This window comes from Oryx dammah, unplaced genomic scaffold (genome assembly GCF_014754425.2).
Source record: "Oryx dammah isolate SB20612 unplaced genomic scaffold, SCBI_Odam_1.1 HiC_scaffold_5, whole genome shotgun sequence".
Lineage (NCBI taxonomy): Eukaryota > Metazoa > Chordata > Mammalia > Artiodactyla > Bovidae > Oryx > Oryx dammah.
In genome coordinates, this window is record NW_024070189.1 from 44,045,824 (window position 1) to 44,059,772 (window position 13,949).

Sequence of the window (13,949 nt, forward strand, 5' to 3'; positions counted from 1 at the left end):
GTTCCACACTGGTCATCCCCTCAGCAGACAGTCCTCTGCTATGCCCGAGAACTCCTACTCACATCTAACAGCTTGCTCCTTCAGCCGCACACTCTGATGACAACCCTACAAGGGCAGGGGAAGATCAGCTTCCTGGAAAAGCAGAGCCACAGAGACTAGGCTCCCCCAACTGCTCCTGTTATCCACAATGGGTCCAAGCATTCACAGAAAGAAGGGAAAAATACATCTTCCTGGAATGCAGGCCAGAGCGAAGAAGCTACTGGAGAGGGTTCCTGGGGAGGCCACTGGTCCTCACCAGTGGAAGGGGACAGGCACCCCAAATGATCCCTTGGTGGCCCTGGCAGGACACAGAATGACAAGGTGGCAGGGAGCTGCGTGCCTGCAGCCATCCTTGCTCCTGGCACCAGGGGATGAGGGAACCAGATGCTGCTTTGTCCCTTCCTGTCCCCTAAAGCCTCTCATACCCTTCTCAGGACAGGGTTAGGACACCCTGGCTGCAGTTCTGGGATCAAGTTCCCATTACACACACACACACAAATGTCCCATTTAACTTAGCCCACTGCAATTGGACATCAGCCTCCTCTGAAGAGAAAAATAAGTCACAGTAGCTTCTCCCAGGATAACTGAAATTTAAAGAGGTGCAGAGGTTACCCTAACACCTTCAGCCACTCAAAGGCCAAAGCCTGCGGCCCTGCTCAGCTGGGGCCCTTGTAACCAGAGAGATGGGTCAGAGTGCTGACCTTGGAGGACACCCATCTGAGGTACCCTAGTATCCCCTGTGTAAAGGACCAAAAGGGCTAGCACCCTCTTCCTCCAATAAGGTAGCAAATACACATCTGAACAGTGGATAAAATCCTCATTTCCACCCAAATGATGAACCAGTTGTTTCAGCACCCTTTTCACAGGATAATTTTAGCAGCAATGCCTTTTCTGATGAGACCTGTCTACAATGAAACCAGAGAGCTGCCCAGGTGGAAGCCACCCCTACCCTGGGTTCCCAGGGCAGTCCCCAACATTGCCCAGAACCCCGTGGCTCCCAAGATCAAGGTGAAGACCACTCCTACTTGAAAGGACACCATTATCAGTTCCCGAGGTCCAGTATTTTCCTGAACTTTCAGTTCTCCTCTCTCTAGAGTAACCACCTGCTGTAGTTTTATGAAATACTTCCACGTCTGAGAAGGCCTCATCTCCAGGCAGGACTATCAAAAAGGACCTCTTCCTATAGGCCAGACCCAGAGGACCTGCCCGGGAGGCCAACCAACTTACCAGGCCACCACCCCCTGGGGCCTGGGGGAACCCCCAACTCCTCCCTGGGACCAGGCACCTTTAGCTGGTGGTATATAGTTTCTGGAGCATTAGTGCTGTGCGTGCTCACGGCTGCTAGCCCACACCCACAGTCCATTCTACAAACAGACAACTGGAGAGCAGCCCATTTTCAGTGAACTTAGCAAGGGTCCAGAGTGAGGAGTGTGTAGAAAAAGGAAGAATGGAGGTCTTCCTCCCTTTCAGGTCTGTAGCCTGAAGGTAGCGTCAGGCTGCAGAGGGATGAAGGGCCTCAGGTCTCACCGTTTCTTGGGCAGGTGGTTGGGCTGGCCCTCAGACTGGTTACCAAATAGGTTCCAGCAAAGGCTGAAGTCTCAACCTTCCCACCAGAAAATGTGAAAGCAGAAAGCATGAGAAATAAACTGGTCTCCTTTGACCTGCAGTGGATACTTCTGAGTTGTTCTGGCATCATGACCTCATGGCATGTGGGAGTCACAGCAGCACAACCAACACTCCACCCTCCCAGGCCCCCAGCCTCGTTCAGTGTTCCCAGCAGGCGACAGAAGTGCGGTCCCTCTTCCAGAGAGGCCTGCAGAAGCCCTGGCTGGTGTCTCCTGGACTCACCTCTGCTCCCTGCAGGCCATCGGTGGTGTTAAAGTCCCTGCTCTCCCGACACAAGGCGAGCTATCTGCAAAACCATTTGTGAAGGGATGCTGACGTGCCAGGCCCAGGACACTTAACAGCTAGTGAATAAGGCCCAGTTTTAGTTTTGTCAGTACACACTACAGCCAGACTGACATTTGGCCACTACTGCTGGTGCCTGGCCTCATGGGTCAGACAAAAGCCATCAGCAGCCTGGGGACCAGTCGTGGTAGGGGTGCTCGTCCTTCCTTCCCAGGCGTATCCGGGGCTGATGTGGATTCCATCGGGCCAGAGTGCTGCTCCTCCTCTCCAGTCCATAGGGAAGTGTGCTCACCTAGGAATCACAGCAGCTTCTATGTTCCTGGCTGTGTCCTGATACACCACCAAGCCACAGCCAGTGCATGAAATCCTGGAATTCCAGCTACTGGACTGGGGAGTACTCTTGTCTATGGCATTGGCTATCGCTCCCCCGCCCTCAGACACAAGGCAGAGACATAAGCTCAAGACACATAGCTCTGCAGACCCCTGAGGAAGCACCTGAGCACGCCAGGAGCCTCAGACATTGTCAGGAAAGTGCCCTGGAGAGGTTCCATGTGCTCATGTGAGGGCAGGTTCCCACGGATTTGAGGTCAGAACGTGAACCAGGCTCCACCCAACACACCCAACAGCCGTACCCCTTCATGGGAGACCAGCCAGGCTGCCTTTTTTTTTTTTTTTTGCCTTTTCAAGTTTTTATTTTTATACATTTTTTTTGTATTAAAAAGAAAAGCATAATTACCACAAATTACAAACGACTAAAGCAGGACTAGAATAATGAATGAATCACTTCAGCCTGAAAAGCAGATACTCTCAATAATATTAATGTTATAATACAAGCTCATTCAAGTATTTTACATTTTTTTTCCTTGTAAATGTGATATCCTAGCACATGGTAAAGATAATGTACTATGAGCATAAGGTGGAACCTTCTCCGCAAAGCCAGATGACAAGTTTTCCTCTCCAGTCAGAATGGGCTGTATGTTCTGATCTTCTCTGCCTCTGCCATCAATGTGGCTGAAGGAGAGAGTGGGGCTGGGACAAATCCTGGGACCCTCACACACGAGATACTTGGGGGGTCCCATTCGGGAGGGTGATCCAGACCACTCTACCCAGGCTTTTGGCAAAAAACCAGCCCACCCTCCCTAACTAGTTGTCTTCTTTGCCCCTCCTCCCACTGCCAGGGCTTTCTGAGCAGCTTTCTTTTGTAAAATCAATCACCAGGAAAGGGGAGAGAAGAACTACAACAGAACAGAACAAAAACATAACAACTTTGACATGGGGGCTCCTCGCTGGGCTCTGAGCCCAAGGGGTCCAGGCTGCGGCAGCGTCGGGCACTACCTCGAGTGCCTTTCCTCCCAGGTTCAGGAGACAGCAGGAGAAACCTGCCCCTGAGCAGAGCTGAGGTACACAGACCTTCTGATGTTTGAGGCCCAAAGGTCATGTTGGCGTGGACCCATCTCGGAAAGGTACAGGATGAACGGAAGGATTGGGGCAGGCTGTCGCTTCTGTCTCAGATCTTGGATCCCCATGGAGGATGGTGGGTGTGAAGTGGCAAGCCCTGATGTCCTTTGCCACTCCTGGCATGCTTGTCACAGATACATCGGTCCTAAATTCAAGTGTCTTCAGAAAGTGAAGATGTAAACTACTCTTTGCAACATTAACTCCAAACATGTCACACACAAAAAAAAAGGAAGAAAAAAAGCATCCCCCACCCCATCCCCAGCCTGTATTGAGATGAAGTCCTCACCTCCCCACCCCAAAGGGGCTTCTTCTTTCTGGGGTGTCTGTGGGGAGGGTCAGGGAGAGGATGGCAGGCCCGTGGCCTGGGAGTAAACTCTAGACAACAGCCCACACTCTCAAGGCTTCCTTGTGACCCCAAACCCAGCAGAGAACAAACACTGAGGTTATCATGGTGCTGGAAGCAGTACAGGGCCGAGCAACCCGAAGGAAAAGGGGCAATTAAGGGAAGGAGGGGGTCCAGGTGTCCGGTGTGTGGTACATCATGGGGCAGGCACCGGGCTGGGCAGGGAGAGGCCCAGACTCCACTGTCAGAGCACAGAGCAGACACTCATCTTGACAACCAGCTCAGAGGGATGGAGATGGGCTTCCCCATAATGGGAGGGTGGAGGGTGGGGTTGGGGGGTGGCACAGCAGTGAGGTGCCCGAGACAGAAAACAAGCCCTTGCCAGCCTGAGATGCTGGCCCCTACTCCCAAATTTCGGGCCCAACAGAGGAAGCAGTTGAAGACGGCTGAGAGTGTGAGCGCATGACCACCACCACCTCGGGGTGTGTGTGTCATCATGCCCGCGCCCAGCCCCCAGCCCAGTCTGTGAAGGCCAGTCACGGGTCACCGTCCCTAGCTGCGGCTGCCAGGAGACCGGCCATTGCACTAATCATCCACAGCCCGAGACAAGCAGTCAGTGGCTGGAGAAGTGAAGACAGGCATACTCTATGTCCACATATACCTTCCGGCCATGGGGCTTCTCCAACTGGCAGGATTCCCCATACCCTCAAAGCCTCCTCATCACTTGTTCCTAGGCAGGGTCAACTGGAAGGTGGGCAGAGATGGCTTGCAGAGGGGTGATGCAAGATGGAGAAACCCACCCGGCCCATGGGAGAAGAACAGCATCCTTCTCCACCTTTTAAGAGACAAAGCCTCCTAGAGGTCTCAGAGATCGATCGAGGGAACGCAAGCAATGTTTCCAAGCCTCAGCTGCCAAGTGTTCACCTTTCCCCTCTGAGGTGGGGAAAGACGGTCAGGCTGAGGACAAGTGTGCCCCAGATCCAGGCCAGTGCTGTCCTCCAACAATCTGAAGCAAACTTGGCCTTGGGGTTCCGAAGGCAGGATGAAGGGCGTCACGGCAGGACGGAGCCTGGCGAAAGGAACAGCAAGCAGAGCGACGACACGACGGTGGCAGCAGCATGTGGACACAGAGTGTCAGCCTCAAATGACGCGACAGCGGGGATATTTGGGCACGGCTCTCATCTGAGCCACTCCCAACTCTCTTGCCTACAAGCAGGAGGTGCTGTACATGCAACTCAGTCAAGAGACAGATTCTAACCAATCCAGCCCAGGCACATCCAGAGAAGGTGCGAGCTCTTTTAAGTTGACTCCACGGAGGAAAACAGGCATTTGGGTATTTCAGATTCCCACTCCACAATAAGGCAACTTTTAAAAAAATACTATTTCCAAGAACAAAACAAAACAAAAAAAATCCCAAGAGTAGGGGAAAGACATCACTTTCTGTGGATTAGGTGGGGGTTTTCTGATGGTTTTTTTTTTTGGTCTTTTATGGTCGATTTTTTCTTTTTTTTTTTCTTTTTTTTTTCCTTTTCATTTCCCCAAGGATGGAAAGGTCAGAGAAAAATAAAATAAATCATCTTTCAATAGTCTTTTCTGGTATGAGCAGCGTCTCTCTGGGCTGGAGTAAGGGGCATGGGGAGAGGGGGATGGAGAGAGGCTGAAACCTTCCCTCACCCCACTTCTAAATCCTTTGGTTTCCTCCTCCCAGAAGATGGCAGAAGGGTGTAATGGGGACAGCAGGGAGAGAACATGGCGATGGCAAGCCCCAGATGACCAAGGGGCTGGTGCTTGTAGGGCCCAGGGACGCTGCCAGAGCCTTCTATGAAACAGTGCTGGGCAATGGGGCCCACAGGGCCTTTTCGTGGGCTGCATAGTTGGCTTGAGGGGGAGCAGGAGGCAGCTGTGGATGGGGACCAGGGTTGCGGCCTACCAGCCGCGGGCAGGGCTGCAGAGTGATTTTGGTAATCCAGACGAACTATCAATAATTTAAAACTTGATATATATATATATATATATATATATATAAAAATTTCCCCCCTTGCCCTCCCCCCCTTAGAAGAAGCTAGGATGTGAAGAAGAGTCATGAAGAGAGAAGAGGGAAGGGGGTGTGTGGAGGCTCCTGCCCAGGGGTACCTCTGATAGCCCAAATGGTATACACATTGCTACTCAGCACGAAGGCCCATCCTAATGACTACAGGCCTGTCCCTTCTCTGTCCCCTCTCCTGGGACTGGGCACCCCCACAGACGCTCACCTACCCTCTCCATCCCTTCTCCCCGCAAAACCCCAGCGCTAAAGGGCTTTTCACTTTCCCAAAGTCTGTGCATCCGAGTGCTGGCTTGTCCATTTGGCATCTTCCCGGACGGGCTGGCCAGTGGGTGGTGTGGGGGGCTGGCTGGTGGGTCTGCTGGAAGACTGGGAGGGGCACCGTTTCCTGCCCTCGCCGCTGCCACCTCCTGCCGCCACTGGGTGTCGCTTGTGGTTGCCCTCCTCACCCATGGGGGGCTGTAACAAGGCAGGAGTCACAGGTGATTAGGGAGCACTACCCACACCCCCGCCCTTGCCAGGGCTATTCAGAAACCCCCTACTTCCTACCTCCCAGTGTAGATAATAAATAGGTTTATAACCCTAAAAACTAGTCACTAGTTTTATTAAGCACATCTCCACGCCAAGATACCAAACCTTGTACTGATTTATGCACATTTACTCATGGGGTCTACACAACCCTTTGATGTAGACATGACCATCTAATTTCATAGATGAGGACAGCAAAGCACAGAAAAATAATTTGCTGCCAAGGGGTCCAGAACTTTTAACTGGTAAAGACAAAATCTGAAACAGGCCTATCCAGCACTGAAGCCCAGGCCTTATCCATACATCTTTCCGCTTCCCTTCTGGGAAGTGGCGGCTGCTCAGGAGACGGTACATGGAATGTGGCGTGCAATCCACTGACATGCCTCCATTCAGAAGGCCCAGAGACTCCTGGGAACTGCCTCATGGCCCTAAAAAGGACACTGATCTTAAGAGTCAGACTGGGATCCAGTCTAGCCTCACCACTGCCAGAGGTCCTGTAACCCCAAGGTCACCTCTCCCCTTTCTGGGAGCCAAAGCTGAGCCCTTTCTGCTCTGCTCCCAACAGGTCTCCCTATTTCCTGCACATGCACCCTCTGCACCCTCCCCCGGCTCCAGCCCCCAAAGGAGGAAGTCCTTAAGGATGGAAGAAAACGGGCCTAACTTTTCGTCAGGACACCTGAGAAGTACTGCCACTATCTCACTGGCTGGCCATGGGCTCCTGATCATCCACTGCTATAGTGATGACGACAAGAACCCTGCCTGCTTCACTTTATAAAGGTTTAAAAAGGTTAAAGCATAGTCTCTGACACACAATAAAGTCAAATTTTTTAATGTATGTGAAGACTATTACTTACTTCTATTTGCCCTTTTGCTAAAAGGTTTCAAGGGAGTAACACGATTGGCATATCCCTACTACACTATAAACACTTTGAAGGAAAAAGTTTTACTTATCTCTGGAATCCCTGATACACTCAGGACAGAAGAGGAACCAGTAGTCATAACTTTGACCCACCACTGGATGTCACTGTTGAGTCACTGTGCCAAGAAGAAGTGGGAGGAGCAGGGAAGAACTAGACATACTTTATCAAGTTCTAGGGTTGGAACTGACCTCTCCCAGAAAGAATAACACTTACCTAGAGTACTCATCCTGATCACCTCTAAATAGGGCATAGCAGCAAAGAGGGATGGAGGTAAGACAGAAAGGGCATTATGATGGTTCAGCCACATCCACTATGGGAAAGGGAGTGGGGAGTGATCACAAACCCTCCAATGAGCCTTCACTGCCCACTTCTCACACCTTCTCTTTAAGAAACTTAAGGCCCAAAAGGGACAAGAAGGGTCCCTGGGCTAGTGGCCCAGCTGGGATCAAAACCCAGGTATCCAGATCTCTGGTTCAGTTTTCCTTCTAAGACAATCAGGGTGGGAAAGATGAGAGACAGCCACTCACATCCACTCGGAAGTCTTCGAGACGTCGGAATTTGCCGAGGTATTCTTGAAGTTTGGGGTCAATGTCCAAATTTTTGGCTTTGGAATATTTCAAGAAGGCCCAGAACTTTTCTAGCCCATATAGCTGACCTGCAGGGAAAGAGAGAGGTAGAAAGAAGCTTGGCCACTGAGAAGTTAAGAATAGAGAGGCTGAGGAGAAGGGGATGTGGTGTGATACAGACAAGCCCAGGGGCCGAGAAGACAGATAGATGACCAGGGCTCACAGAGTCCCAACTCTGACTCTTACCTGCTTCATAGTCCTTCACGGTTTCCTCCTGAAAGTCCTTAAATATGTCCAGCCGGAACTTCTTTTCCAGGCCATAACTGTAGTATCGAAAAAGGCACTCCAAACCATATCTGTAGGAGAACACAAGTCAGTGAAATCAGGACAGTTTCTTTATCTGTAAATAGGTAATGCATCTGGATGATAGATCTATGAAACCATTTAAAATACATGGATTACTGAGAAAATGCTAAGTGTTCTCTGAGAAGGCTGGCATTTAATGCTAGTCTAAATGAGTCCAGCATTAAACATTCGCCAAGGGTCAGCAAACTTGGGCCAAATGAACAACAGCCTTCTGCCTACACCCATTTGCCTATGAAGTATCACTGGTTACTTTCTGCTGCTAGAGCAGACAGTAGTTGTAACAAGAGACTTTATGTTCCACAAACCTAAGCTATTTGTTGTCTGTCCCCTAAGCAAATTTTGTCAATCACCAGCATGAGCTCTCTGCAAAGCCATTTGACCATGGCAATTAGATCATCTATTCATTCACCGGACTCAGAAATTTCAATTCTAGCAACGTATACAGGGAAATGACCAAGAATGTAGATTTAGATTTTATAGATGTACCAAAATTGTTCATAGCAGCATTCTTTTGAAAAACTTAAGTCTTAGACAAACACATTTTGTAAACAAGTAAGTAAATTTTAAATCTACACATGCACCAAGTCTGGAAGGGCACAGACTATGATGTTAAATACACTGACATGGATTATCTTTGGGAGGTAGGATTTTCAGATGATTTTATCTCTATTTTCTAAACTTTCAGCCAAAAGCATAAAACTTTTGTAAGATGGCAAAAAGGTTAAGTATTTTAACAACATGGAGAAATGCTCATGCTTATAAATGATGAAGAATATATTTAAAAAAGCATTCCTTTATGACCTGAATTCATAAATATGGCAGAACATTAACACTGGTTGTCTCTGGACTGAAGATGTTTTCCCCCAGCTTCTTTAAACATTTGTCCTTTTCAAATTGTTCACAGAGAAAAGATTTTACTTGGGAAAAGTGTTCCTCTAGTTTGTTTTGTTTTTTTAATAGCAAAATATTAAAAGTAACTGAAGTATCTATTAATAGGAGACTAGTTAAATAAATTATGGTACATCTATACAATAAGACCACATAAGCCATAAAAAAAAAAAAAGAAAGTTATATAGGGATATGGAATGATCTCTAAAATACAGCATTAATTAAAAAAGCAAGGTGCAAAATATTACCCAATAGAGGCCATCTTTTATATAAACAAAAGAAGTGTGTGTGTGGGGGTGGGGGGAACTACACAGGTCTGTCCTTGCTTACATAAGCCAAGTATTTTTAGACAGAACTCACAAGATTCTAACAATACTGGCTGCCTGTGGGGAAAGGAACTCGACGGCCAAAAAACTAGGATGAGGAAGACTTCTTGCTATATATAACCTTACGACTTCTTTGATTTTTGAATATATTACTTATTCAAAAGTCCTAATTTTTTAAAATAAAGTACACAAAATATATACACAATGGATTTCCTATCACCATTCTGGAAGAAGACCCAACAAAGATACCCTCTCACCATCTCTCAAGCACCAGTCAGTCTTCACCCCAATCTTACTCACCTGTAGCCTTCTTTGGCATCCTCCAGAGCCAACTGCTTGAATTCCTCATACATCTTTTTGTTGAAGTGATCTCGGAGGAAGAAGGACCAGAAGCGGAAGAGAGTGTTCATCTCCTGAGACTGGCCAATGCCCAAGCGTTTTCGCTCTGATTGGGGAGGAAAGAGGACAGATATGATTTAGAGCCAGGCTGCCTGTGCTGTGGGGGACAAATTATCCTGTGGCTCAAAGACATCAGTCCTTTCTCCTCCCAATTCCTCTGCTCATCATTGTTACGTCTCCAGGGAAGTATTCACTGAGGACTAACTACTCTGCAGTAGGCCCTGCTGCTGGGCACGGGGCCTGAGCACCCCCAGAAGTAGGTGGCATCTGCCTCTGAAGCGGACATCCTGGTCTACCTCTCCACCTCAAATATCACTGCTCTCAGTGTAGTCAGAGCCAGGAAAAGCACAAATAAGCAATCCATGCACTCAACAAATTATATTCATCATATCATTGTTACCGATTATGTTAAGAGTCCTACAATATTAACTAAAAATCGTACGTGCGAGGGCAGTTCAAGAGAGAGGAGACACATATATACCTATGGCTGATTCATGTTGATGTATGGCAGAAACCAACACAATATTGTAAAGCAATTATCTTCCAATTAAAAATTAAAAAAATATATATACACACACACACAACACCAAAGAACAAGAAACAACAGATAAAATTTTAAAAATCTGCTATCATTTAAAAATTAAGAACCTTTGTATTTCAAAGGACATGATCAACAAACAAGGTGGAAAGACAATCCACAGGATGGGAAAAATATTTGCAAATTATATTATCTGATAAGGGACTTACTTATATTTAGAATAAAAACTTATTACAACTTAATAACAAAGACAAATAATTGTTAAAAAACAGACAAAGGATATGAATGGACATTTCTCCAAAGAAGATATACAAATGGCCATTAAGCATATGAAAAAATGCTCAACATTATTAGCTATCAAAACCATATCAAATAAAATCAAAACCATTACAGGATATCACTGCACACCCACTAGGATGGCTATACTCAAAAGGAAGACGATAATAAGTGTCAGGAGGATATGGAGCAATCAGAACCCTCATATACTGCTGTGAGTAATATAAAATGATGCCACTACTTAGGAAAACAGTCCTGCAGCAATTCCTCAAAAGGTTACACAAAAGTACCCTATTATATGACCCGGGAATTACACGGTTCCACTCAAAATAAATGAAAACCTATGTCCACACAAAAACATGTATAGGAATGTTCAAAGTAGCATTACTCATGAAAAGACAAAGCAGAAATTTTGTCCAACTGATGAACGGATAAACAAAAGGTGGTATCATCCACAGTGGAATGTTGTTTGATAATAAAAAGGGATTAAGTACTGATACACGGTACAACATAAATGAACCTTGAAATTATGCGCTAAAGGAAAGAAGCCAGTCACAAAGGATCACGTGTCATGAGTCCATGTTTATGAAGTCAAATCCATAGAGAGAGAGCAGATTGGTGGTTGTGTAGGTCTGGGAAGAGTTGGGGAGGTGGAGGGAGGGGGAATGACTAGTAAGGAGCACAGGGCTTACGTCTAAGGTAACGAAAATGTTCTAAAGTGGATTCTGGTGATGGATGCACAACTCAAATATATTAAAAGCCACTGAGTTTGTACACTTCAAACAGGTGAATCATATAGTGTGAACTGTATTTACACTCAAGCTGTTATTACACACACATACAACATGAAGAGGGAAGTAAGGTGAACGAACCAAGCATTGAGCAGCCATGTTTTGTTGAATAAAAGGGGGCTGAGTGACCAGTAACTCTAAGTGAGCATGGCTATGAAAATCTTTAGAAACAACCCAAGAAAAACCTACAGTTAAAAGGTTATCTCCTTTTGTGATGAAAGGAAACACGTGAGTGTCTAGAGAGGTTCTCTCCTTCCACTCTCATCTAGAGTAGGGTCAGCCATCTTTTTTTCTGTAAGGGGCTAGAGAGTAAATATTTTAGGCTTTGCAGGTCACATTTGGCCTCTGTCATAAAGTCTCACCCTCCCACCCCTACTTAAAAATGTTGAAACAAAAACTGTTCTTAGCTCTAGGGCAGTACAAAGACAGGTTGCTGGCTGGATTTGGTCCACAGGTCATCATCTTTCTGGAGAATATATGCTGTCTCATGCATATTTGTTTGTAACATCGATGGTTTCACCAGAAACAGGAAAGAAACTCCTGGATTTTTTTTTAAGATCAATAGAGAAAAATCAAGGAACAGGAATATTCTAAGCACCAGATCCTCTTTGCCTCCTATATTCTAAAACTAACTTCAGTCCTTCCTGCTATAATGTTATGTCACTTCTTGCTCTGAGGCTAGAGAGAACAGTCACCTGCTCCACCAGCCCTTACTCTGGATCTCAGTAGCGGCCCAGGAAGCTCCACCCTCTCCCTCTGTGCTTCTTACCATTAAGGCAGCGCCTACGATACTTGTGGTAGACGTGTTGTGTGAAGCCGTTTTCCTTGAGCAGCTCGTGGGAAGGATGTTGGAACTTGGGCAGCGACTGAGGGGTACAGCCATAGCTGCCAACTGCAGGCGTGCCTTCTGAGGGGCTGGAGCTGCAGAGACCATGAAACAGAGTGTCACCAGGTTCCCCAGGGCAGCCAACCATCAGACAGCAGGGGTCCCTCTGGTTCCTTCCAGCCTTCAACATCCAGCCTCTCAGTGTAACAGAGGCCCAGCTACTGTACTAGACCCTTAATTAACTGTATGCATGGATCTCACTTATTATATCCATGGGTCTCACTTACTCAACCAACCTTTGGATGTTTTTTTAACAGTGAGGACATTGGAGCTCACAGAGACTGGGAGTCTTGCCCTGTCACAGAGCTAATATTTAACATCTCAGATCTGTACAATGCCCAAACCTGAGCTTTTAGCTGTTTATTTATCCCATGTTAACATTTAACTTTCCTTAACAAGCTGGAATGGGTTAACCCATCCATATTTTTTGTAAAACCACCATCTATCTTTGCAGGGAATAAATAAGAGTGCATAGGTCAATGGCTCCCAAACCTGCTCTGGAATTCAGAACACTGGGATCATTTTCCTGAGAATAAATAAAAAGGAATCCAAGCCCTACCGCCAGAAGCTGTATCCAGCAGACACAGCTGTACTTTCATTCAACTCCTGAGCTATCCAGAGGGAGGCAGCAGATATGCATGTCTGAAATCAACTGAGCAAACCTCCCATGAGAATACCATGCAGCCACCATACTTCAGAAAGCAGCCTTCCTCTCTTAAGCTCTCTAGACTACTCCTGGTTTTTTGGATTTGGATGAGGGCCCCAGAGGTACTCTCGTCTTGGTCTCATCACTGTCACGGCTCTGCTGCCCTCCATGCAGTCAGCCTGACCCCCTTTCCCACAGCCCACACCTGATGGAAGCAGTCCGGGGCCTGTGCTCGCGGGAATCCATCACCCAGCCCACGTGACTCTCCAAAGGTGGGTTCGAGCTGTGTCTTGTCTTCCTTTTCCGAGGCGTCTGCAAAGATCAGTGTGGGATTTGTTAATATACAGTCATACTCATATGACTCTGAGGGGCATCAAGTATTTGTAAGACTACGATACCCTCCTAAAGTCTGAGTTATCTCACAATTTACAAAGCATTTTCTTATTTAGTCTCACATGCTGTCCACAGCTGTAAGGAGGAGCTGGCACAACTACTTGACAGGTGACAAAATTGAGGCTTGTGAGTGATGTGATCTGCTCAAGGACCTGTCAGTTCTCCTTAGATCTTATCATGGCTGCTTGGGCCACCACTCCCAGACCCCATTCCACACTGCAGATGGAGCCACTCAATCCCAATGGGCCCACTAGCCTAAAAATACAGAGCAGGTAGGGGTACGGTGGGGGGATGTGGTACTTTCTTAGCTCAAGACAAGGGAGAGAAGCAGAGTCCCGGAAGGCAGTCAAGTGAGCCCCAGACTTAGTGGCTTAGCATCAACACCTCACCTTAGCATCCAGTGTTCGACCTTCCTTCACCACTGGATAAAACCGTGATGTCTGGCTTGAATCTTTGAGCTGCGGTGTCCGGGGTGTGCGGGGGGTCCTGGCATTGCGGTAGTTTGGCGACTCTGGGACAGTGGTTGGTAGAGAGCGGGCGATAGCGGAAGGCTCAGGAGCACCAAACAGCTTGTTGGCCAGGGCATCAGTGGGAACTGCAGAAGCAAGAGTGGCAACAGTGAGCAGAGGTAAGC

At 47.4% G+C, this 13,949-nt stretch overlaps 1 protein-coding gene across 3 annotated transcripts in view; it reads right to left on the reverse strand.

Moving 5' to 3' along the window:
- Positions 1–2,609: 2,609 nt before the first annotated feature.
- LARP1 (La ribonucleoprotein 1, translational regulator) overlaps positions 2,610–13,949 on the reverse strand; it is a 62,400-nt gene continuing 51,060 nt past the window's right edge. For all 3 annotated transcript variants that reach the window (XM_040241464.1, XM_040241462.1, XM_040241465.1), the window contains exons 13-19: positions 13,705–13,910; positions 13,128–13,234; positions 12,160–12,311; positions 9,687–9,831; positions 8,053–8,162; positions 7,768–7,895; positions 2,610–6,251 (exon numbers count right to left, since the gene is read on the reverse strand). In XM_040241464.1, coding sequence (XP_040097398.1) covers positions 6,051–6,251; positions 7,768–7,895; positions 8,053–8,162; positions 9,687–9,831; positions 12,160–12,311; positions 13,128–13,234; positions 13,705–13,910 — 1,049 coding nt within the window. In that variant the 3' untranslated portion in view covers positions 2,610–6,050. The remainder of the gene's footprint in view (positions 6,252–7,767; positions 7,896–8,052; positions 8,163–9,686; positions 9,832–12,159; positions 12,312–13,127; positions 13,235–13,704; positions 13,911–13,949) is intronic.